The 27,122-nt window shown below is 33.4% G+C and overlaps 1 protein-coding gene and 2 long non-coding RNA genes across 3 annotated transcripts in view; 1 reads left to right on the forward strand and 2 right to left on the reverse strand.

Moving 5' to 3' along the window:
* Positions 1–5,825, forward strand: part of LOC140181279 (uncharacterized) — a 23,194-nt gene extending 17,369 nt beyond the window's left edge. Inside the window, exons 6-10 of the mRNA XM_072224810.1 lie at positions 3,101–3,311; positions 3,626–3,863; positions 3,957–4,032; positions 5,215–5,442; positions 5,562–5,825. Of these exons, the coding sequence (XP_072080911.1) occupies positions 3,101–3,311; positions 3,626–3,863; positions 3,957–4,032; positions 5,215–5,442; positions 5,562–5,825 (1,017 nt within the window). The remainder of the gene's footprint in view (positions 1–3,100; positions 3,312–3,625; positions 3,864–3,956; positions 4,033–5,214; positions 5,443–5,561) is intronic.
* A 6,746-nt stretch (positions 5,826–12,571) lies between these two features.
* Positions 12,572–14,887, reverse strand: LOC140181603 (uncharacterized). The gene is made up of 4 exons (XR_011876573.1): positions 14,723–14,887; positions 14,577–14,631; positions 14,360–14,488; positions 12,572–12,954 (listed from the first exon to the last, which is right to left on the reverse strand). It is a non-coding gene; the product is annotated as an uncharacterized lncRNA (long non-coding RNA).
* Positions 14,888–19,047: 4,160 nt separating this feature from the next.
* LOC140181604 (uncharacterized) lies at positions 19,048–21,369 on the reverse strand. Its single transcript, XR_011876574.1, has 4 exons — positions 21,205–21,369; positions 21,059–21,113; positions 20,842–20,970; positions 19,048–19,433 (listed from the first exon to the last, which is right to left on the reverse strand). It is a non-coding gene; the product is annotated as an uncharacterized lncRNA (long non-coding RNA).
* Between the last annotated feature and the right edge of the window lie 5,753 nt (positions 21,370–27,122).

A 27,122-nucleotide genomic window follows, 5' to 3' on the forward strand; every position in this document is an offset into this window, starting at 1 on the left:
AATTAAACTAAGAAATGAACTGAAATTACTTAAGGAATAAAAAATTTGGTCAATATTTATCAGCAACATCAGATGAACCTCAATCAACACACAAATAAACCGAAATTAATTCATAAATAAACCGAAATAAACTAGAAAATGAATCGAAATTATTTAATGATGGCACTAGAGAAAATCAGAACCAATAAAAATGTTAGCAAAATGTTGGTGTTGTTGGTGATGACGATAACAAAAGAATGAGAAGGAGAAGATGAAGATAAAGAAGAAGAAGAAAAAAATCTACGTGCGCAAATCTGAAAGAAGGAGGAGGAGGAGAAGGAGAAAACGAAAAAGGAGAAGGAGAGGACGAAGACAAAAAAGGATATGTTTTGTGTTATTGAAATGCTGGTGTGATGAAAATGTTTTGTTAAATTTGGCCAACTTAATTAGACTTGGTTGTCAAAAACACTTAGATGTGTAGCTAGACTGTATATTTATTGCTAGAATCATTCCCGATTTATTTGGTGGGTTCAATATTTTGCCTTATAATATCTATGATGGGTGCAAATCTATAAAACTGATATGCATATTTTGGAAATTTGATTCTTCCATCAACGAATTCTTAGCCCTTTTGTCACTTATCCTAGTTTTTTTGGTGACTGAAATAAATTAAACAAAGAAAAACAAAACAAACAAAACAAGGAACTGCCTAAATAGAGGGACAGTCCCGTTTAAGACTACTCTTAAACTCCTCCCAAGGTGAAAGAAGCTCCACATGCGAAAGTTGTAACTTCATCGCCATCTTTGCCATAGTATCTGCCACCGTGTTTGCATCTCTCATAATCAAACGAAAGTCAACCCGCCAATTCCAATGCATGATATCTCTTATTTTGAGCACCAGTGGATCAATAAACCCAAAACCATCTTGAGTAACAAGATTAAATGCTTCCACACAATCCGTCTCACAAATAACATCTCGTTGACCCACATCCCAAGCTAAGAGATATCCTCTCCAAATAGCAAACAATTCTCCTTGAAGAATACTATTACTCTCAATCATTCCCAAACACCCCCTTTGCCAGCTCCCATTACAATCTCTAATAACACAAGCAAAACCAACACTATCACCCGAACCAAAATAACTAGCATCACAATTAATCTTAAAAGTACCAATGGATGGGGGATTCCAAAAACCATTTAGAGTAGAGGGAAGGGACATACGTTGTAATTCAAAGATATTCCTAAGCTCCTTTTCTGAAGTTAATGCCAGACAAATCACTTTTTCCGGAGGCCAAGTTTCATCGGGATTAAAGATGTCATTATTCCTTGCTCGCCATATCCACCAAAGTCCCGAAAAGAACTTGAACGGATGCTCTCTGCTATGATACAAGAACCAGTTCTTCAAATCCAAAGGATGACAAGAAATATCCAACCTATGCCAGACAAGCTGAGCTTTGGGACAATCCCGAATACAATGTAAAACCGATTCCTGGCTAGAAAGACATCTTGGACACTTATCCGATGACGACATCCCTCTTCTAAAGCGAAAACTTGCAGTAGGAAGAGCCTCCTTAAGACACAACCAAGCCAAAAATTTATGCTTTTCCGGAACAAGCTGGCGCCAAAGCCAAAGCCAATTCTCCCGCTCCTCCCAACCAAACAACTGCTTACACAACCACAAGTAACCATTGCGAGAGTTATAGACTTTGGCAGCAGACCCACTCCAATACCAACCCACTTCCGGACCTGCTTGTTCATCTGGATTGTAAGAAAGAATATTATCTTTCAGATTTTGAGATAGAGGAGAATAAAGAGTATCCAAATGCCACCTACCAACCGACCAAATATCCTGTATCCGGATATTCGAATCAGAAATGTGAACATAATCGATCTCATTAGATAACCGTCCTTCTTTCCTCCAGCTAGAAAACCAAAAGTTCTGGTTCAAATCTCCAATACACCAATCAAACCCATCCTTCAACACTTCCCAAGCCTTGCAAAGACACCTCCAAATGGGAGAGTCCTTGTTCTTAGGATAACTAAAACAGTCATATAGAGATGATCGGTATTTGGCATCCAACAATTGGACCCATAGCTTGTTTGGTTGCTGGAAGAAATTCCAAACTAGCTTCCCAAGAAGAGCAATATTTACACAATAAGGATCTCTAATCCCTAAACCTCCATATTTTTTTGGAGTAACCAGTACCTTCCAACTAACAAGATTCAATCCTCTTCCATCAACTTGTCCTTTCCAAAGAAAATTCCTCATCATAGACTCCAATTTACTAATGATTCCTTTGGGAAAAATAGAGACCTGCATCTGGTACGTGGGAATAGCAGCGACAACAGAATTAACCAAGCAAAGTCTACCAGCCCGATTGAGTAAACTTCCTTTCCAGCTTGCTAGCCTACTCCGAATCTTATCCAGGACACCATTGAAAGCTGAACGAGTCACCCTAGAATGGCTAAGAGTAACTCCAAGATACTTGCCCAAGTCCTGGACAAATCTGATAGAGGATACCCCAGTGAAAACCTCTTTCCTTGTTGCAGAGACATTCTTGGAGCAAAGCGCTTTAGACTTCTCCACATTAATCTTCATCCCAGATGCTTTGCAAAAAGTCTCTAAAACCAACATCACATTTTGCACTTGTCTCTTTGTAGCTTTACAGAATAGAAGCAAGTCATCCGCAAACATTAAGTGGGATATTCTTGGTCCTCCTCTAGAAATAGCAACCAGTTCCCACAAGCCTAAATCAACCTGATGACTAATAAAGCATGCCAATCGCTCCATACACAACACAAAAAGATAGGGTGACATAGGGTCTCCTTGTCTTAGACCTCGGCTAGGAGTAAAGCCATTCAAACGACTCCCATTCCAAAGAATAGATAAGGAAGAAGCAGTGACACAATTCATAATCAAATTAAGTGTAGGAATAGGAAAACCAAAGCTTTTAAGGGTATGAGCTAAAAACCTCCAGTCAACTCTGTCATAAGCTTTCTCCAGATCAATCTTAAATGCCAGTGTGCCTTTCTTTGATTTAGTCTTCTTCATAAAGTGGAGGACTTCTTGGGCAATATATATAGAAAGATTTTATAACTTATAAATGGTTATAATTTCTAGGGTATTTTAAAAGATGGACAAGAAATAGCTGTCAAGAAGCTTTCACGAAATTCAAGTCGAAGACTCCAAGAGTTTAAAAATGAAGCTATGCACATTGCCAAACTTCAGCATAGAAATTTAGTGAAGCTATTAGGATTCTGCATTCAAGAAGAAGAAAGATTGTTGGTTTATGAATTTATGCGCAACAAAAGCTTGGACTTCTTCATATTCGGTTTGATTCTCATAAAACCATTCTCATCATCATTTTATTTAATGATTATAGTCTAGTTTGGGTAATTAGATATATTTATTTCTGTCACAATATTTAGTTAAGTCAATAACTTGAATTAAAGTCTGGCAACACATATGACTTCATTTCTGGCCCTATCTTTTACAATAATATTGATTAAGAAAGTTAAAAACTATCTACTAACACTAATTGAAATCTAAAATTCGGCTAATCATTGTTTATTGTCTCTCTCATATAATTTAGAACTTTTTATCTAGTCCAACTCACTTTTTCTTTTTCTTTTTTTCCCTTAATAGATTATGAAAGAGGAAAACTATTAGACTGGCATAAGCGTTTTTTTATAATAAATGGAATTGTCAAAGGTCTTCTCTATCTTCATCATGATTCAAGGCATATAATTATTCACAGAGATCTTAAGGCTAAAAATATTCTGTTAGATGACGAATTGAATCCTAAAATCTCAGACTTTGGACTAGCAAGAAGTTTCGTAGGAAATGAAAATGAAGATAACACGAGCCATATCACTGGAACTTAGTAAGTCATTGATGCTAAATTGCTAACAAACAACTAATAGTATGATTTTCCTTGATTTTAAATTATATATGTTTGATGCTACATAACATACAGTGGCTATTTGTCACCTGAATACATTGTTGACGGACTATACTCAACGAAATCCGACGTCTATAGCTTTGGTGTACTGGTATTAGAAATAGTCAGTGGAAAGAGAAATAGAGGATTCACCCATGTGGATCACCACTTTAATCTTCTCGGTCATGTAAGCATAAGTTGTTGGTTTGTTGCCCTTGAAGTTTATTTGCAATTTCCATCTAAATAGCATAATCTATTTGTGTAATTAGTTGATTGTAGTCAACGAATTAACTCATAACTAAATGTATATATAGGCATGGACACTTTTTGCTGAAGGCAAGTGCTTAGAAATGGTGGATGCAATGATTAAAGACTCGATTGATTAACTAGAAGAAGTGATAAGATCAATTCATGTAGGTTTATTATGTGTTCAACGAAGACCAGAAGACCGGCCAAGCATGTCGGATGTGCTTATGATGCTAAGTAGTGAAGGGTCATTGCCTCAACCAAAGAAGCCATGATTCTTTGTTGAGAGAGATGTGATTTTTGGTGATTCTTCTTCATCAAGGAATGATAAACCACTATCATCAGTTAATCATCTTTCAATTAGCGATGTCAATCCGTGGTAGAGTATGTTAGTATTACATAATTGATTATCTCACAACATATACACTATAAGAAGCATCATTTTTTGTGACAAGAAATTTAGTGACAACTTAAAAGCCATCACTTAAAAGTTAAATTGTAGTTTTTGCCATGATTTTTATGTATGTTTGTCATGAAACCTGGCCGTGCATTGTTTTTAGTGACAACATGATATAGCGCTGCCACAAAAATTAAGCCATTTTGTAATAACAAGTTTAGGGTGTCTCAGAATCTCTGCTAATTTAGTGATGAATTTTATTCGTTGTCATAAATTCAAATGTAGAATATACAACGTAATAAAAGCGTCGGAACAGCTAAATAATTTAGTGATGACGTATTTGAGATATTACAAAAAATGTGTAGACTTTATGTGGTATTGTAGGTATTGTTCTTGCATTGCATAATACATATAATTATAATATTCGGAAAAACCATTTGTATCTATGAATTTTGCGAACACCGACAAAAATACCCATCAAAGAAGGAAACTAGTGTTATACCCATAAAAAATGCATGGGTTCTGTATGATGAAAGTACCCATCATAATTTTTGTTGTTGATCTTTTAATAAAATTTCCAAATTACATTATCCTTTATCTTCAACCTCACCTCTATTCCCTCTCTTTTCTCCCAAATCCCTTGTTTCCCAGCACCTCCGCCAATGCGTCTTCATCAAATCTTGCAGTCCAAACACCCCTTTTTGGTTGTTCACCATTACAAGGTCTCCCATTCCTCTTCCCCTCCCCTGCAGCCCTCCTATGTTTGAACTTCACATGTTTCGCCAAGCTAAGCGCAATCATGCAAGAGAAGAGGTAGCGACTGCGCCGGGACCATTTTCAAAATTGAAGAAGGGGATTGCACTGAGAGAAGAAATCAAGGTACCACCACGCGATGGTACACAAGGAGAGAGAGAGGTGATCATGTCAATGGGAGCAATCGGAAGCCCTCAACTGCTTCTACTAAATGGAATGGGTCCTCGACCGTATCTTTCTTGTAGGGAATTCCCGTGGCGCATCACCTTTCGTACGAGGGGCATTTCTTGTATGATAACCCTCGAAATGGGATCACCATTGTTCTGTTAGTTCCTCTAGAGCATTCCCTCATACAGGTGGTGGGCATCACCGACTCTAGTGCTTACGTGGAGTCTGCCTCCAATGTGATCCCATTAGCGTCTCCTCCTTGTAGCGTCTTCATTCGTGCTCCTTCTTCCTCCTTCCTCCTTGTACCTCACAGTGGCCACCCTCATCGCCAAGATCTCTAGTCCCCTCTCCAGCGGCTTCCTCAGGCTAGGGTCAACGGACATGAGGTTCAACCCAGTGGTACAGTTCAACTACTTCAACAACTCCATGGATGTGGAGAGGTGCGTGAATGGGAGCAGGAAGATAGGGGTTGTTCTTAAGAGCAAGGTGCCGAATGATTTCAGGTTCAGAAACTGGCTTGAGCCCAAGACTTCAGGTTTGTAGGGCCTGCCCTGCCTCCTAACCAAGGTGACTTCCTCTAGATGGCTAACTTCTGCTGCTGCACTGTCAGCATCATATGGCACTACCATGGCGGCTACGTCGTCGGCCGGGTTGTGGACCGCGACCTCAAGGTCATTAGTGCAGATGGTAGAGTTCCATATGTGATAGGAATAGATGTGGTAGGGATGTTTGGGTGGTGATTGTTATAAAATTTTTGGAATTTGGAAAAGAAAAGAGGGAATAGAGGTGAGGTTGAAAATAAAGGGTGGGGTAATTTGAAAATTTTATCAAAAAATTAATAAAAAAATCAAGGTTTGGATATTTTACTCGTCCAGAACCCATTTTTGATGGTACAATGTTAGTTTTTTTTTAATGAGTACTTTTATCAATGCTTATAAAATTTATGGGAATAAATGGTTATTTTTTTTTTGTATGTTGCTGCTTAATTTACACATATTTATCTATTGAAAGGACAAGTATATGTAATAATTAACTTTTTGTAAGTTTCTCTTCCATAAATAATCTTAAGAAGATAATTTTGACTCACTTTATGTAATAATCTTACATCATTTTGACTCACTTTTCTGTAAAACACGATTTTTCATTCATTTAAAAAATAAAAAGTGTTCAAATCACCAAACTTTCTTTAGTTGTATCATGTTTTTGGCAAGACTGCAAATTCCACTTCCACTTCTCACTCACTTCCATGTAGGACTGACAATATATACCTTATTCGTGGGTACTCAATTCGGACCAATTCGTTCGGGTAGAGTTTTCTACCTGATCCGCTATGGGGTAGAGTAGGGTGCGGTGCAAGTTTGTCTGCGAGTAGGGTAGGATACGGGTTCAGAGTATACCTTATTCTTAGGCATGGCAAAAAATTCCTAGTGGGGGCGGGTAGCCGCAGGGATTTACCCACCGGGGAGCAGGTATGGGGGGTGATTTCCACCCGCAGGGACGAGGGGTGGGGCCCTGTATAATAAACGGGGCAGGTGGGGGTAGAGGTTCCCGCCCCGTGGGGACCCGTTAAATCCCCGTTTGTGTGAAAAGACGAAAATACCCTTGATATATATATATATAATATGTGAGCTAACCCTAGCCGTCGCATTCACAAATCACATATGCTTCCCTATCCCTGCTTCAGAGAGTGAGAGCTCCTCTCCTCTCCACTCCTCCTCAAACCCTCAGCCCGTCGCCCCCTCCTGTCTCTTTCCCGCCGACTGCCGACCGCCGCCTTACACCCTCTGGGTCCCTCAGCTCCGTATTCTCGTCTCATCTCCTCTCCACTTCTGACTCCTCCTCAAAGTTCAAAACCCCAGTCCCTCCTATCTCCTTCCCGAACACCGCCGACCGCCGACATACCTCCCACCCTCTGGGTCCTCAGCGCCGCTTCCCACCCCAGACCCCCTGAGTGGCAAGGTCGCTCACTGCAGGTGTCAAGCTCACCGTCGCGGGGTCACGGCAACGTCGTCTTCTTCTCCTGGTCGCGGTAGACTCGTCGCCGATCGTCATCTTTGCTGGTCTTCCCCTTTTCTCCGTCGGGTAAGTTAGCCTGTGGTTTCTGAATTTATGTTTCTGAATTTGGTTGATCTGATTCAAGAATTTTTTATTCTGAATTTATGTTTCTGAATTTGGTTGATCTGATTCAAGAATTTTTGAATTTAGATTTTTGAATTAGGGTAATTAGATTCTAATTTTTGAATTTCTGAATTTATGTGTTTTGAATTTCTGAATTTCTGATTAGGTTAATGAATTTTTGAATTTCTAATTAGGTTAATAAATTTCTAATTAGGTTAATCTGATTTCGATTTTGAATTTTTGGTTTTTAATTTATATTTCTGAGTTAGGTTGATATGATTTTGATTTCTGATTCTGATTTATATTTCTGAGTTAATATTGAGTTAATCTGAAGTTAGGTTAATCTAATTCTGATTCTGAATTTCTGATTTTTAATTTATATTTCTGAGTTAGGTTGATGTGATTTTGATTTCTGATTCATGATTTATATTTCATGATTTATAGAATGTCTTCTTCGGATGCATTGAGTAATACTCTTGAGAAAAGTACTCCATCGGAAGAACCTGTAGTCACTAATATTCAAACTACACAAGAGGCTCCTCAATCTCAACCTCAAGAACCCCCAACGGATACCGCAACTACTAATGAAGGAACGACAAACTCTACAAGTGGTGTTCGAAAGAGGAAGTTAACCTCTGAAGTGTGGAATCACTTCAAGATTGTGGAAATCAAGGGAAAATTAAAGGAACATGTTAATGCCTTTGTTATTGTTAATGTTGTTAATGTCTTTGGAGAAAAGGAACATGTTGTTAATGTCTTTGTTGTTGTTAATGCTTTAGAGACAAGGAATATGATGATTGATATGATTTTTTCATTTTTTCCCAATTTTTTTCAATTTTTTAATTTTTTAAAAATCCGCGGATATCCGTGGAGTCCCTGATCCCCAGCGGATACGGAGTCTCCGTTACCCGTGGCGGGGATGAGGACTGGATATGGAGGCGGCGGCGGGGGGCATGTCCCCGTCCCCGTGGGTACCCGTTGCCATCCCTATTCTACTCTACCCGCACCCCTATATGTAGTGAAGAAAGTGAGTGTTGAACTCACAATCTTTTTCTTATAAAAATTTGAAATAACCACTAAACTAGTTGATGATCATATTATTTGTAATTTTATGTTAGATTTCTTTAAGATTTTATTATTTTTAATTTTAATTTGAACTTAGTTTTTTATTTTCTATTTTATTAATATGTATGAAATTTGGAATGGTCGAATTTTATATTTGCTTAAAAAAATTTTTATTTTTCTGCGGGTAGGATCGGGTAGGGGGGTAAGGTTTAAAACTTTAGGGTGGGGATATAGTTAGGGTTGAAAAATTCTCAACCTGGGAATAAGATATAATAGAATTTTAAAAAAGTTTTCAACTCGCGGGTAGGATTAGAGTAGAGTCCAAACCCTACTCTACCCTATCCATTGCCAGGCCTATTCCCATGCCTATATGGTTAATTGGTTATTAGTTCTGTCTTATCCAACAATCTTGTACTTTATAACTTCATATCTTATCTAAAGTAACATTCTCAACCAATATATAACACAGGAACACGGATGTAGACAACATTTTCAAGTCTAAACTCCAAAGACATCGCAGGGAATTCTCCCCCTTTAGAATTATCTCATGTTTGATTACAAGAAAAGAATTATAACATCGGCCTTTTCAACTCATTGTAATATCTTATTTTCAACAAGATTCAAATTTTCTCTTTTTCTATTCTTCACTTCCCCTGTTCAATATTTCAACTTCACCTTCCTAAGAAAACAGAGGTGATTGTTTGGTCGGAGAGTGAGGTTGCACACGAAGAGAAATACAGACAGTGATGCAATAATTAGGTAAAGTATATTTTTTTATCTTTAAAGTTTATCAAAAATTTTAAAAATACTTTTAAATTTTATTTTGTTTCAATGTTATTTCAAAAATTTTCGATTTATATTAAATATATTCTTGACAGTTAAATTTTCCAAAATTATGACAATTATGTTTAATTTGATTGTATTGAAGGTTGTTCTTATAATATTATTAGTTAATTGATCATATTTTTTTTTTTTAAAATTAGCCACTAAGAGTAAATTTTTGGGATAAAATTAAAAATAAAATAAAATTTAAATATATTTTTTGTAAATTTTAAAGACAAAAAATATATTTTATCATTTATTTTGATTTTTGACCCATTTTAGTAATTGTTGATTGCTTAAGAGATTCGGTTTAATTTTTTATGTAAAAAAAAGAAACATTTATTTTAGTTTAGTTCCATAACTACTAGGCATTCATCTTCACTCTATGCTTTAACCTAATATACCATCTAGCTTTTGTAGATCATAATTAACATAGATGCCATTCTTCTTGTAATAAACAAGATTATTAAAATATTGATGAAACTCTGTTTTCATGATCACATGTACAATTGAAAATGTAAACAGCCGAACGGAAGGCATAATTACCTTATTCCAATTGTACCTGTGCATCATTTTATTGAGGATAAACTACAAAAAAATCATTTGAATTATTTTAGTGTTAATAAAAATATTCCCGAATTTTGTTATCGATAAAATCGTTCTCAAATAATTTAAAACATGCCAAAAATGTTCAATCGTAAACAAATACTTGTTCAATTAACAAAAAACCGTGATGCGACTGATTTACCAATATCAAAATCTCACATGTCACATAAAAAATTTCGTTTGACACATTACCTTTTCCGATAACATATATATGACGTTTAAGTTTATAAATGTGCATTTCTATCATGTTTTTAAATAATTTGAGAATATTTTTGTCGATAATAAGATTTGAGAACATTTTTGTCGACAACAAAATAATTTTTGTGCAATTTTAGTGATTTACCTTTTGTTGTTGAATAACATTATTGCAGATTCTTTTGCAAGAGATACACTATTTCTGTTAGTGAGACTGGACATGTGCAGAGGTTTCATACTTTGCAATAGTTTAGGATGCAGAGGTTTCATTATTAGTAAGACTGGACATGTCTCAAAATTGATTAAACTTATATGTAATACATTTAGAACTTACAATTCTAATAATAATAGTAGGCTCACGTTATTTATACACATATGCATCCTGAATCTTCATGTACACACTAACTAAGGAAGTATCTCTTGAAACCAAGATTACTATAAATGATGTCTTTTAAAAGTTTAAACTGATAAGTAAAATTAATCATGTGTCGCGGGAGTTTGACCTGGTCCGCTGTTGGTGGTAGGAGATGGAGGAGAGAAGGGACGTGTCCTCCTTGAAAATACTGCAAAAGCCACATGGAAAAAAAAAAGAAAATTAATAATAATTATGGCTTTTTATATGTATACACCTAGAATGAATATACATAGATGTGTGGTGGGGTGTGCTCTCAATCATGCATGCGTACCTGGGGTAATTTGAGTGGAAAGGAGGATGAACAAATGAGCAAGTATGATTATTGTAAGCACAATGAAGAAACGGCAGAAGGAAGACAGTGAGAAAGAGACGATTCCCATATTGTTATTGTTGTATGGCAATGTGTGTCTTACTAGTATTATTTTATACACTCGTGAGAATTGCTATCTAGCGAGTATTCCATTGACTCTGTTTTTTCAACATAATTTAGTTTAATGTAATTTTTTAAAAAGAGATTTATATGCGGCCGTTTTTATATAAATTAAAATTAATAGTTAAAAATTGTTAGATAATTTAATAAATTTGACTTAAATTATTATTTAACAGTTTTTAAATATCAATTTTAAGCGAAGACAACTATTTACAAATTTTTACCAATTTTCTAAAAAAAAGAAGAGGCCGGTTGCATTGCAGCAAAGGCTACCTTGAGGTCAATGGCAAAGTCACCGGTCAAAGAATCTTCGTTGGTCAACATATGAAAGTTTAAATTTATGGAGGCCACTCAAATAAAGACGCCTGAAACGTTTTTTTTTTTAAAATGTTTTCATGTTGTGTTTTAATTGGTTTCTGTATAATTTATTCGGTATTCTTCATTACATATTATTAAATTTCTCAAAAGATTTTCTTTTCAAAAACAATAAAAAATATTTAATTTAGACTAAAACAAAAAAGGTAATAGATTAACTATTAGATTTTTTTAAAAGATTATTTACATAAAAAAATATATCACATTCATCAAAATATATATATATATATATATAAAACAAAAGCTCTTAAAATTTTTATAAATAAAAAATAATTAATTTTTATTCGTATGATATATAAAACAATTACTATATTATTATTATATTATAGATTAAAATTTACTAATTTAAATTTTGTTTTTATTTTTAATATAAGCATTAGAAATAAATAATTTTTTTATAACAAGATGTAATGTAACAAAATATATATAATATTAATTAGTTTTTAAAAAATTTTGAAAAGATGATTTTTTCTAATAAAGTGTTATTAAAAAAATTAACATTATAAAAACTAATTTCAACCAATATGATATAATAGGTTATTAAATATATTTAATACAAAACACATTGAATATAAATTTTTATTGAGTTTAAATTTTAAATAATTTTTAATTAAATTTTGAATATTTTTATTTTAAAGAGTTAGAATATTTTAACATCATTTTTTTTGTATCTTTTTAATTGAGTCTTTAATTTTTTAAATTATAAACCTTATTTATAATTAAGAGTAATGTTTTAACACCACCAATTAGTCACACATATAAAAATACAAGAACAATTCTATTGTCATAATTATAATCTAACTTTATAAGCAATACAATACAATGAAACTATATATAAGTAATATAACTAAATTTTATCTACATCTATAGTCACATTTCATAAATAATATAAGAGAAAAGGACAAATAGGTCTCTGACCTTTTGTCCTGCAGACATTTTTGTCACTGTAACACCCTACCACACAGAGCTTTACGCTTAAGTCGTAAAATAGAGGTGGTGTGGTATTACGACCTATAATAGCAGAAGAATTATAATATGCTAGGAGCCTTGAAGAATAGAGGAAATAGAAATCGCGAAATAAAAGCGCAACGCTCGAGAAACGAGTTAACTTGCGTGCTAAGAAAGCTACCGCTGTCAACTGTAAAGTAACCCAAAACAGAAACGGAGATTCAAAGATACAAAATAACGAGCTCCTGACTCAGCCTGCGAAGTCAAGACTGGCCGGAGAATATACACACATATATACATATATATACATACCCAAAACCCAAATGTACATAAACAAAATCCTGCCTCTCCAAACACCTCTAAGAGGATAAAAAAGAATATGTTATGTAGAGAGAAAGCTAAGTACATATATATACATCATAGCATAACAAATTAACCCAGTAACCACTCCGCTTCAAGAGTCCAGACGCCTAACGAGATGCCTCTCGACCTGCATCTGAAAAACAACAACATAGTATGGAATGAGAACCGAGGTTCTCAGTATGGTAAATGTGCCACACACATAATATATAAGGTCCTGAGAATGCCAAAGGCAATCCTAGAATGCCGACACTCAGATTATAGAGCTTAAAGTATTAAACAGAAGCCATAAAAGGTGGTTTACTAAGGATATTAAAACCTAACTTAACTTAACCTTAAATCTAAATCCCATTCTGCCATTCCTCCATACCTCCAACTCCATCATGCATTTCACAGCAGATAAACATATAAAGGCAAGCACAAGAAGGTTACAAATACTGCAGGTAACAATACACATTTAACATGGCAAGTACATTTAGGCACACTCAATTAAAGCACAAGCAAGTAATTCGAGCAATATGCATATGATGCATGCCTGTCCTATGGCTGATGAGGCTCATCTGTCGGTTATCCAGCCAACCCGAGCCAACCCGACAAGTCTGAATTGTCCTTAGACTGTCCCCCGACGTGCATCCCCAAGAGTCTATGCATAGTTTTTTCTCAAATAATCAATATTACTCAATGGGGGTAACATTCCCGGGAATTTATATAGTCCCCGGTCACACTTACGTCGTAGGGTCAACAGAGTATCGAGTTTTCAACCTGGTATACGTGGTGGCAAGCCACGGCACTTAATCCAGGGAATCTCGTATCTCAGATTATTCAAATTCATAAGCCATATAAATAATTCAATTATAATTCATCAACATCCACATCATTCTCAATCGCATCTCATTCATCATTATACGTCAATCATATTCAATCCTTATCCTTCATTATCACACCTCCCATTCCGTCCATCAATAGTTCTAATTCAAAACATAATTCATTCTTTTCCAAATGAATCAAACTTAAAACATGCTCATTTTCTTAATAACTCAAAATCAAACCACATAACCTTTGAATCTAAATCTTTTTAAATAATCATATAAACAAAATCTCTAATTTTTATAAAATTTCGGCAGCATCTCCTCTAAAACTCGGATTTCGCCACCCTTTTCGGGTCCAAACCTGTATTCTTTTCAATTCAACATACCCTTCCTCGTCATCATAACAATCACCACAATAAATCTACCTCAGATAAATAATTATACTAATACAATATTCAAATTCAACAACCAAAATTCAATTAAGAATCATAGTTCACAAATCCTAGGCTTTTAACACAAAATACCTCATTATCACAACAACCTCCACAATAGTTATACCTCAAATCAATAATTTTCCAAATCACCAGTTAATCAACAAGCACCAAACCAACCATGTTCATCAACAGGATACTAAGCATTAAATATACACATGCAATCCAACTTATCCTATGGTCATCTAGCCTAAGTTTTCACAGAACATTATATATTAAATGCAAGAAACCTAAACCATACCTTAGCCGATTCCCAAGTATTATTCCAAGACAATTTTCTTAAAAGAACACAGCCCTCAAAACCTCAACTAATCCGCTTCCTCCAAGTTCCAGTATTCACAATTTCGAGCTCCAATTATTTATTTTCAACCTAATACACATTCATAACACATATATATCCAATTTAATACTCAAAGCTCAAATTCAATTAAATTAAAATAAAATTATCATATCCTCACCTTACCCAAGCTTCACATAAGTAAGAGTGAACATTTTTCTCAAGCTAATTGGATCCTAAAACATCAGAAATAAAAAAAATTCAACTTTCCTTCCTATATTTCGAAAATTGGGGGAAAAGAGTGGATGTGAATATTTAAGGGCTTACCTATGAAATTGTTCCGATAGAAACATAGAGCTCGACGCGGTGAACGTGTGGCCGCAAACGGTGCAGCGATTGGAGCTCGGACGGAGAAGTTACAGGACTTTGAGTTTTACCGTAAGGGTTCGCATGGCTTCTCTTCTCCTTATTATGCTTCAGCGTGATTCTGCTGATTGAGGAAGAAGAGAGGTTTTAATTCATTTAGTTGCTGGGCTGGTTGGACCCATGGGCCCGGTTTGAGCCCGGTTCAACCGGTTCAGCCCGTTCGGTCCAATCTTGGACCGATTTCTTCGAAATTAGTGTCAAAATTCTCGTTTCGATGAGCTCTATCCTAATTTGATATAATATTCGCGCTTTTAATCTTCCTTATTAAAAGCTAATTTATTGACTAATTATCTACTAATTTAATCGGGATTTACATCCTACCCACCTTATAAAGAATTATGCCCTCAAAATTCAAATTCAATTATCTGAAAAGAGATGTGGGTAGTCCTTTCGTATATCTGATTTGAGTTTCCAAGTGTATTCCTTAATACCAGCTTGACTCCACGTTACTCTTACCAATAATATTCCTCTCCTATGTAATCGTTTAATGCTGGTGTCTTCAATCCTTACCGGAATTACTGGAAGTGTTAGATCTTTCCTTACTTGAATCGGTTCCGGTTCCAGAACATGACTTGCATTAGGAGTATATCTCCGAAGCTGTGACACATGAAACACGTCGTACAAATTCGAAAGACATAATGGTAAGGCAATTCTATAGGCTACCGGCCCAATTCTCTTCAGGATCTCAAATGGTCCAATATAACGGGGATTTAGTTTCTTAGTCCTAATAGCTCTTCCCACTCCAGTGGTTGGTGTAACTTTCAGAAAGACATGTTTTCCTTCTTCGAACTCCCAAGGCTTTCGCCTCTGATCAGCATAGCTCTTTTGGCGGCTTTGGGCTATAAGCATTTGACTACGAATCTTCTTTATCTGTTCAGTGGTTTCGGCTATCATCTCAGGCCCTAACAAACTTCTTTCTCCAGTTTCATACCAACATAGCGGAGATTGACATTTCCTGCCATACAGAGCCTCATATGGAGTCATTCCGATGCTCGCATGATAGCTATTATTATAAGCAAATTCCACTAATGGCATATACCGATCCCAACTCGCCTGCTGGTCCAAAACACAAGCCCTTAGCATATCCTCCAATGTCTGAATAGTTCTCTCTGACTGACCATCCGTCAGAGGGTGATACGCAGTACTCAAGCTTAACTGAGTCCCAAATGCACGCTGAAAAGCTCCCCAGAATCTTGATGTAAAGCGAGGATCCCTGTCAGATATAATGGTAGAAGGCACGCCATGTAACCTGACAATCTCTTTGATATACATTCGAGCCAATTCCTCCATTGTGCAACTTATTCGGATAGGAAGAAAGTGAGCTAATTTTGTTAGTCGATCCACAACTACCCAAATAGCGTCACAACCAGATCGGGTTCTAGGCAACCCTATCACAAAATCCATTGCGATACTCTCCCATTTCCATTGTGGAATCTCTAAAGGCTGAAGGGTCCCTGATGGTCTCTGATGCTCAAGCTTAACCTTCTGACGCGTTAAATATTTAGACACATGCAATGTCACATCATTCTTCATTCCTGGCCACCAGAACATTGCTTTCAGATCTTGGTACATTTTAGTGCTCCTTGGATGAATTGAAAATCCGCTCTTATGAGCTTCTTTCAAGATACTCTGTCGCAGGTCTCCAATATCTAGCACAACAATCTGGTTCTTGAACCTCCACAAACCATCCTGTCCTTCTGACACTCTCCACCGTTTTTCTTGTTCAACTGTTGGTAATACCTTACGTAATACTTCACTGTCTCGATGAGCCTTCAGAAGTTGTGATTTAAAATCACTTGAAATCTGCAACTGACTCAAACACAAAATTCCAGATTCTTCTCTAATTCCCAAATTCAAACCTTGAAATGCCCTTAGTAATTCTTCTTCCCATAGCATCATCCAAGCTGCATATAAAGATTTCCGACTCAAGGCGTCCGCCACAACGTTCGCTTTTCCTAGATGATAATTCAATTCAATATCATAATTTTTCAGAAGCTCCATCCACCTCCTCTGACGCATATTCAACTCTTTCTGCTAAAAAAGATACCTCAAACTCTTATGGTATGAGAAAACATGAAACTTAACGCCATAGAGGTAGTGCCTCCAGATATTTAAAGGAAACACAACAGTAGCAAGTTTTAAATCATGTGTCGAATAGTTCATCTCATAGCCTTAATTGCCGTGAGGCGTATGCTACAACATTCTGGTGCTGCATCAGAACGCACCCCAAGCCCTTTAGTGATGCATCACAGTACACTTCAAACGGCTCACTTGGTTCAGACAATACTAACACGGGTGCAGTAGTCAATCTGTGCTTTATTGCTCAAAAACTCTCTTCACACTCTGGGTCCAAATAAAAAGTGTATCCTTCCTAGTCAACTTAGTTAAAGGTAAGGCGAGCTATGAAAGTCCCTTAATGAATCTCCGATACTATCCCGCCAAACTTAGGAAACTTCTAATCTCTATTACTGAAGTTAATCACTCCCATTTCATCACTGCTTCTACCTTAGCAGGATCAACATCTATTCCCTGCTTACTTACCACGTGACCGAGAAAATTTACCTCACTCTTCTAAAATTTGCATTTAGATAACTTAGCGTATAACTTCCTGTTTCTCAGAATTTGTAGCACAGTTCGCAAATGATCAGCATGCTCCTCTTCAGTCTTAGAATAAACAAGAATATCATCAATGAAGACAATAACAAACTTGTTCAGATACGGTCAGAAAATCATGTCCATATAATCCATGAATACTGCTGGGGCATTAGTTAACCCAAAAGACATCACTGTATACTTATAATGACCATAACATGTCCTGAAAGCAGTTTTTGGAATATCTTCATCTTTAACCCTTATCTGATGATACCTGGATCGCAGATCAATCTTAGAAAACACACATGCACCTTGTAACTGATCCATTAGGTCGTCGATTCTAGGTAGTGGATATTTATTCTTCATAGTAATCTTATTCAATTGCCGATAATCGACACACAAGCGCATACTTCCATCCTTCTTCTTTACCAGTAACACTGACGCTTCCCACGGAGAAACACTTGGTCGGATAAAATGCTTACCCAACAGATCTTCCAGGTGAATCTTCAGTTCAGTCATTTCTAAAGGAGACATCCTATAAGGAGTAATCAAAATTGGACCGGCTCCAGGCACTAATTCAATTGTAAACTCAACCTCTCGGTTAGGTGGAAATTCATTAATATCATCCGAAAATACATCTGGAAATTCACTTACAACTGGAATCTGCTCTGAGCTCTGATCATCACCTGACACTCCCGCAATTAATAACATAATACCTTGACATTCAGTCCCAGAACAGTTTACTATCATAGAGTTCAAATAGTAACTATTCACCACAACCGGCGCTTCTGACCTTTCAGCATAAACTGTACTGACTTCTCAGAACAATCAAGCAAAACATGATTCTTAAATAACCAATCTCCCGACTATCACAGTGTCACCTGCCTGCAGGATACATCGTGTCCCCTGTCACCAATATTGAGCCTCACCTTGCAGTTGATAAGTTCCAAATTCAACCCATTGCTCCTCAGGAACCTGTTGAGCCTGCAACGCCCTTTCCATAGCCTGAATCCAATTATCTGCATCAGTGGGATTTGATGTTTCCCTAAAAGTCGAAGGGTGTACTTTCAAAAATATAGCAAGTGTCATAGGACCGTCCTCATCATTATTGTTCCCGTGATTACCCTGATTTATCTGATTACCAGTGCCTCAGCTGTTGCCTGCATAGCTACAACCATATTTCCCAGAGCAGCCATAAAGTCTATTGGATCATTCCCTACCGGGCTAGGAGTAACGGTGCCTATCCTACTTCTACCTCGCTCGCGACCGTGTCTGCGAGTCGACATCTGGTCCTTGTACACACTAAACAAGTGATATTAAGTTGATCATGCTTAATATTGCAAGTCTAATGCTTTAAGTTCCAAATGCATGCTCACAAATGTTTATGCCATATATATCAATCAGATATCCTAATAGCACATACACACATACAGAGAATGCACAGAAGTACAATCAGTCCATCTTTTAGGCTCTATAGGAACGAACTGCTCTGATACCATAATGTAACACCCTACCACACAGAATTTTATGCGTAAGTCATAAAATAGAGGTGATGTGGTATTACGACCTCTAAAATAAAATGTATATATAAAATAGCAGAAGAATTATAATATGCTACGAGCCTTGAAGAATAGAGAAAATAGAAATCACGAAATAAAAGCGTAACGCTCAAGAAACGAGTTAACTTGCGTGCTAAGAAAGCTACCGCTGTCAAGTGTAAAGTAACCCAAAACAGAAACAAAGATTCAAAGATACAAAATAATGAGCTCCTGACTCAGCCTGCGAAGTCAAGACTGGCTGGAGAATATACACACATATATACATATATATACATACCCAAAACCCAAATGTACAAAAACAAAATCCTGCCTCTCCATACACCTCTAAGAGGATAAAAAAGAATAAGTTATGTGGAGAGAAAGCTAAGTACATATATATACATCATAGCATTACAAAATAACCCAGTAACCACTCCGCTTCAAGAGTCCAGACGCCTAACGAGATGCCTCTCGACCTGCATCTGAAAAACAATAACATAGTATGGAATGAGAACCGGAGGTTCTCAGTATGGTAAAAGTACCACACACATAATATATAAGGTCCTGGGAATGCCAGAGGCAATCCTAGAATGCCGACACTCAGATTATAAAGCTTAAAGTATTAAACAGAAGCCATAAAAGGTGGTTTACTAAGGATATTTAAACCTAACTTAACTTAACCTTAAATCTAAATCCCATTCTGCCATTCCTCCATACCTCCAACTCCATCATGCATTTCACAGACAGATAAACAGATAAAGGCAAGCACAAGAAGGTTACAAATACTGCAGGTAACAAATACACATTTAACATGGCAAGTACATTTAGGCACACCCAATTAAAGCACAAGCAAGTAATTCGAGTAATATGCATATGATGCATGCATGTCCTATGGCTGATGAGGCTCATCTGTCGGTTATCCAGCCAACCCAAGCCAACCCGACAAGTCTTAATTGTCCTTAGACTGTCCCCCGACGTGGATCCCCAATAGTCTATGCATAGCTTTTTCTCAAATAATCAATATTGCTCAATGGGGGTAACATTCCCGGGAATTTATATAGTGCTCGGTCACACTTACGTCATAGGGTCAACAGAGTATCGAGTTTTCAACCTGGTACACGTGGTGGCAAGCCACGGCACTTAATCCAGGGAATCTCGTATCTCAGATTATTCAAATTCATAAGCCATATAAATAATTCAATTATAATTCATCAACATCCACATCATTCTCAATCGTATCTCATTCATCATTATACGTCAATCATATTCAATCCTTATCCTTCATTATCACACCTCCCATTCCGTCTATCAATAGTTCTAATTCAAAACATAATTCATTCTTTTCCAAATGAATCAAACTTAAAACATGCTCATTTTCTTAATAACTCAAAATCAAACCATATAACCTTTGAACCTAAATCTTTTTAAATAATCATATAAACAAAATCTCTAATTTTTATAAAATTTTGGCAGCATCTCCTCTAAAACTCGGACTTTGCCACCCTTTTCGGGTCCAAACCTGCATTCTTTTCAATTCAACATACCCTTCCTCATCATCATAACAATCACCACAATAAATCTACCTCAGATAAACAATTATACTAATAAAATATTCAAATTCAACAACCAAAATTCAATTAAGAATCATAGTTCACAAATCCTAGGCTTTTAACACAAAATACCTCATTATCACAACAACTTCCACAATAGTTATACCTCAAATCAATAATTCGCCAAATCACCAATTAATCAACAAGCACCAAACCAACCATGTTCATCAACAGGATACTAAGCATTAAATATACACATGCAATCCAACTTATCCTATGGTCATCTAGCCTAAGTTTTCACAGAACATTATATATTAAATGCAAGAAACCTAAACCATACCTTAGCCAATTCCCAAGTATTATTCCAAGACAATTTTCTTAAAAGAACACAACCCTCAAAACCTCAACTAATCCGCTTCCTTCAAGTTCCAGTATTCACAATTTCGAGCTCCAATTATTTATTTTCAACCTAATACACATTCATAACACATATATATCCAATTTAATACTCAAAGCTCAAATTCAATTAAATTAAAATAAAATTATCGTATCCTTACCTTACCCAAGCTTCACATAAGCAAGAGTGAACATTTTTCTCAAGCTAATTGGATCCTAAAACATCAGAAATAAAAAAAATTCAACTTCCCTTCCTATATTTCAAAAATTAGGGGAAAAGAGTGGCTGAGAATATTTAAGGGCTTACCTATAAAATTGTTTCAGTAGAAACGTAGAGCTCTACGCGGTGAACGTGTGGCCGCAAACGGTGCGGCAATTGGAGCTCGGATGGAGAAGTTACGGGACTTTGAGTTTTACCGTAAGGGTTCGCATGGCTTCTCTTCTCCTTATTATGCTTCAGCGTGATTCTGCTGATTGAGGAAGAAGAGAGGTTTTAATTCATTTAGTTGCTGGGCTGGTTGGGCCCACGGGCCCGGTTTGGGTCCGGTTCAACCGATTCGGCCCATTTGGTCCAATCTTGGGCCGATTTCTTCGAAATTAGTGTCAAAATTCTTGTTTCGATGAGCTCTACCCTAATTTGATATAATATTCGCGCTTCTAATCTTCCTTATTAAAAGCTAATTTATTGACTAATTATCTACTAATTTAACTGGGGTTTACAGTCACTGACCATTGAAAAATACTTTTAAGTCCCTGACCTTCACAAAACTTGGACAGATCAGTCCCTCCGTCCAAATGCCTCCGTCAGGGACTGATCCGTCCAAATTTTGTGAAGGTCAGGGACTTAAAAGTATTTTTCAATGGTCAAGGACGAAAATATCGGCGGAACAAAAGGTCAGGGACCTATTTGTCTTTTTCTCATAATATAATTAAATTATATTTATGTTTATAATTAAAATATGAATCAAAATACAAAAAATTATCAGGATAGTTAATTTTTTTCATTCATAATTTTTTTTATTATTTTTGTTGCGAAAAGTTTAATTATTTTAATAATTAATTATTTTTTAAAAAAGATAATTGAATAACACAAAAAGTCTTATTAAGAGTAATTTATTTATATATGATTAAAAAATAATTGAATAATTATATACGGTAAAAATTAATATTATTAAAAAATAAAAATAAAATTTATTTTAAAATTAAAAATAAAGTTTATTTAAAAATAAAATTAAAAATCATGTTTTTTTTTTTCCAAAATTTATCTACGAGTAATTCTATAAATATTTTATGATGAATAAAAATATTAAACTCGTACTAAAATTTATTCTAATAAAATTTATTTTTATTCTATTAAACGTTAAATAAACTATTGAAAAGAATTTTGTTTCCTCCATTAGAGAAGAATGATAAACTTCCATACTTCTATATGTTATGGCAATAATTTGGGCTGTTATTTTTTAATGTACATAATAATAATAATAATAATAATAATAATAATAATAATAATAATAATAATAATAATAATAATAATAATAATAATAAAAAGTATATCACAGTAAAAAAGGAAGCACGACACTAAATAATTTATCATCCGAATTATATATGAATCAAATTGATAATATGAGGGCTAACACTACAAAAATCGATAACAAGGTTAGGGACTTACAAAACCTTTCTTAAGATCATAGGAAAAAAAAACGTTTATATTTGTGTGATATATAAAACAATTATCATATTATTATTATTATGGCTGAAATTTCGATCCAATCCATACTAAACTCATTAGATCAAATTCGATATTCGCACTTTTTATGTTTGGATCAGATATCAAATATATCCATAAAATAAAAAATATTAAAAAATTTTATTTTTATAAAAAAAGTCAATAATTTTTTTTTTGTTTACTTTTATAAACATATTTACTTCTATCTGATTAGAGTGTGGATCTGATTCGATCCAATCCGATCATCTTATAGATCAGATCATATCCTCAAATTACAAATCAGATACGGATAAATATTGTGGATTTATATGGATATGATCTAATCTATGAACACCCCTAACTACTACTATAGGTTCATTGTTGCAAAATAATGCTTCTTTTATTATAAACCATTATTAGATCTTAATTACCATTAAAACAACTTAATTGTCAACAAAGAGATAATACTTATTAGTCTCTGAAATTATGTTATTTGAATCCATATTTGTAAAAACCGAACTGGATCGGCTGGTTCGACCGAAAAACTAGTGAATCGGACTAGAACCGAATCCTAGTTCGGCTCGATTTACTTCTTGGACCGTTTAAAGAATAAAACCGGTAAGAATCAGTGCAAACGGTCTAACCGAACTGGTCTGCTTGAAAAAAATTTTAAAATGTCTCCACAAGGTCTCGAACCAAGAACCTTGGAGTAAAAGCAACTTCTACTTGCCACTTAGCCATTGCAATTCTAAATATTATATTTGACAAATACTAATTATATAGTATACATAAATATCTAATTTAATTTAATTTTTATTTTTTCTATTTTTAAAATTAATTATATTTTAATTATATACCATTATTAATATAAATATAAATTTCACTAAAAATTTATTAATTTACTTGATCTATTTTATTGCTAGTATTGTGATTAAGGTTATTTGTTTTGATGTTAGTGTTAAAATCTACTGATATTATAGTTAGATGATAAGCTTTGTGAATTAATTATTTTTTTATTGTGTCAAAATAAGATACTATTGTAGTATTAAAATTTTATGATTTTTTTATATTAGTTATTTTTATAAGTTGAGACTTGATTCTTCATAAAATGTTAGTGAAGATATGTATTTCAAATTTTAATTTTAAGTTTTTAACTATTTTATATTTTATATTTACGTGAGACCGGTTTTATCAGTTCAACCAGTGATTTATCGGTTGAACCAATAAACCAGTGAACCAGTAGCTTGACCGGTTCGATCACTGGTTCGGTTCTAACAACTATGTTTCAATCTAATTTCAAAAATTTTGATTTACTCAATTTAGTCTCCCAACTTAATAGTTATGACTCACATTGGTTCCTAATCTTATTTTTGTCACTGTCTCACAAAATCGTTAACGACATGCTGAGATGGACTAATGACTGTTACATTATACATTCTAGCGAGTGTTTGATGTGACAATTGAAATTTTTTTACCTTATTTTTTTTTTCAACTAAACACTTAAAACCCTAATATGAGTCACGGATACCTAAGTTAAAAAATCAAACTAAGTAAATTAAAACTTTAAAAATCATATTAAAGCTCAAATATAACTTCAAAACAGAACTTTAACTTATGTAGTGATTAATTTAAATGAGAATCAAATAAATCAAAATTCAACATAATTTTTATCAATGTTTTCAAATTCGAAATTTCTATACCAAAATTAACTCGGATTTTTCTTTAAATTAAAAATTTAATGAAATAGTGACTTTAATTATCTTAACCAATGTCCTAATTAATTACTTTTATGTCTTAAAAAAACTGTATATGAGAAGAAAATAATTAATTTGTCTACTTTAATAAATAGTTATTTTACTAAAATGAAAGAAACTATTTTTTTAGAATTTTTTAAGAACTAATTAATATTATATATATTTTGTTACACTACATTTAGTTATAAAAATTTTATTTATTTCTAATGCTTATATTAAAAATAAAAAGAAAATTTAAATTAGTGAATCTTAATATATAATATAATAATAATATAGTAATTATTTTATATATTGTATGAATATAAATTAATTATTTTTTTATTTATAAAAATTTTAAGAGTTTGTTATATATATATATATATATATAGATGAATGTGATATATTTTTTTATGTAAATAATCTTTTAAAAAAAATCTAATAGTTAATTTATTATCTTTTTTGTTTTAGTCTAACTTAAATGTTTTTTATTGTTTCTGGAAAGAAAATCTTTTGAGGAATTTAATAATGTGTGATGAGGAACACCGAATAAATTATACAGAACCCAATTAAAACACAACATGAAAACATCTTTAAAAAAAGACGTTTTACGCATCTTTATTGAGTGGCCTCCTAAATTTATAACTAAATTTTTGGAAGAATTGGTCAATTAATAATATCACAGTAAGCCAAATTAACCAGCAACCTTTACATTAGATGATTAGAGTATACGTTTTACTATAAAATATATTTTATAAATGTATGAAACAATATAGGAAAAAATCTATAAATACAAAATAACTGATTTTGTAGTTATTCTTTTATTAACAAAATGTTTTTGTAAATGTGGCATCTAGAATTTTTTTTGTTAATTATTTATATTTTTAATATAATTTAATAATTATTTTAAGACTTGTGCAAAATTAAAAAAAAAACTGAAATGGAGAGAAATTACATTAAAATGGCTGCTAATCTATTATATTCTATTATATATTTTTAATTTTACAAAAAAAAATGTGCTACATGTTACTTTTTCATTGTAATTAAAATTTATTTTTTTCTTCTAAAATTAAAGAATTCTCCTATCCTCTTTACTAATTTTACAACCAAAATGTGCCACATATCGCTCTCTCATTGTAATTAAAATTAAATATTTTCCTCCAAAATTAAAGAATTTTTTCCTCTTTTATACTAATTTTACAACCAAAATGTGCCACATGTCACTCCCTCATTGTAATTGAAATAAAATCTTTCTCTCCAAATTAAAAAGTTCTTTCCTCCTCCATACTAATTTTACAACCAAAATGTGCCACATGTCACTCCCTCATTGCAATTGAAATCAAATATTTCCCTCCAAAATTAAAGAGTTCTTTCCTCCTCCATACTAATTTTACAACCAAAATGTGCCACATGTCATTCCCTCATTACAATTAAAATCAAATATTCCCCTCTAAAATTAAAAAATTCTCCCCTCCTTCCTCTTTCTTTTTGTATCTCTCTCATTCCTTCAATCACTCTGTCTATTTTATATATCATTATCAATATCAATGACTAATTACTAATTTGACAATCAACTTTGCAACATAATATTTTTAATTACATTAAAATTAAAATTAAAATTGAAATATACCATATATTAGTATCTAATTTAATAATCAAATGTGTCGCATGACACTTTCTTATTAAAATTGAGAGAAAACATTTTTTTTTTCAAAATTAATAAACTCTCTTCTTAAATTCTCTCATCTACCTCTCTCCATTTTGCTATTTCTCTCTACTATTTTCATTCTATATATAATTTATAGTTTATAATAGTAATTTGACAAATCAAAATATGTCGTCCGATATTCTTTTATTACAATTAAAATAAAATTTTTTCTTCCAAACTTAACAAACTCTCACTCTTATTTTCATTCTTCATCTTTATCTTTCTCTCTTTTCTCTTATTTTCTATTTTTCTACCTTTCTGTTCTACAGAAAACAAAATTAACAAAATAATATAATTTAAATAAAAATATTATTATTATATACATATTTTTTTAGTTTTTTATTTAGTTTTAAATTTTCACCGCTTATCTTTTTAATCTATATTTTTATTTTTCTTCTTTTAAATATTTATTATATATAATTTAGAGAGAATACTAATGTTATAATTAAAAGTTAGAATCAAGATTTAATTGTTTAAAAAATTAATTTTGAGTTAATTTTATAACTATCAGTATAATTTTTTTATACTAATATCTAATTATATTTTTATATACATAGAGAGAAAAATATTATTTTTAAATAACAACTATAAAAATTAATTATTTCTATTTATATAACAAACTTAACACCTAATTAAATATAAAAATATATACGTTAAATTATTTTAAATTTTAGATAACAAATGTTAAAATTAATTATTAATAAAAAATGAGACTTTTTTATATAAAAATAATAACTAAAAAATTTATTATTTAATTTTTTATTTACAGATATTTTAATGTTTTTAGTCAGAGACTTTTGTGAACCTACAATTTTTTTTTATAAAAATAGTTTGATTTTATAAATTTTTTGTGGCATATATAATCTATACTATTAGAATAAAATGGACCACAATTTTAAAAATTTATATTCCTGTAATATTATTACGATAGAATAAAAATACTAGTATAAAATTAATTATGTAGGAACGGCTAGCTACAAAGAAGTTCAGATGAAAGACGACCAAGCTTGTCAACTGTGGTATTGAGTAGTTGTGAATCCACACATTACTAGGAGGTATTCAATTTTGGATCCACCCAGTAC

Source organism: Arachis hypogaea, chromosome 18 (genome assembly GCF_003086295.3).
Source record: "Arachis hypogaea cultivar Tifrunner chromosome 18, arahy.Tifrunner.gnm2.J5K5, whole genome shotgun sequence".
Classification (NCBI taxonomy): Eukaryota; Viridiplantae; Streptophyta; class Magnoliopsida; order Fabales; family Fabaceae; genus Arachis; species Arachis hypogaea.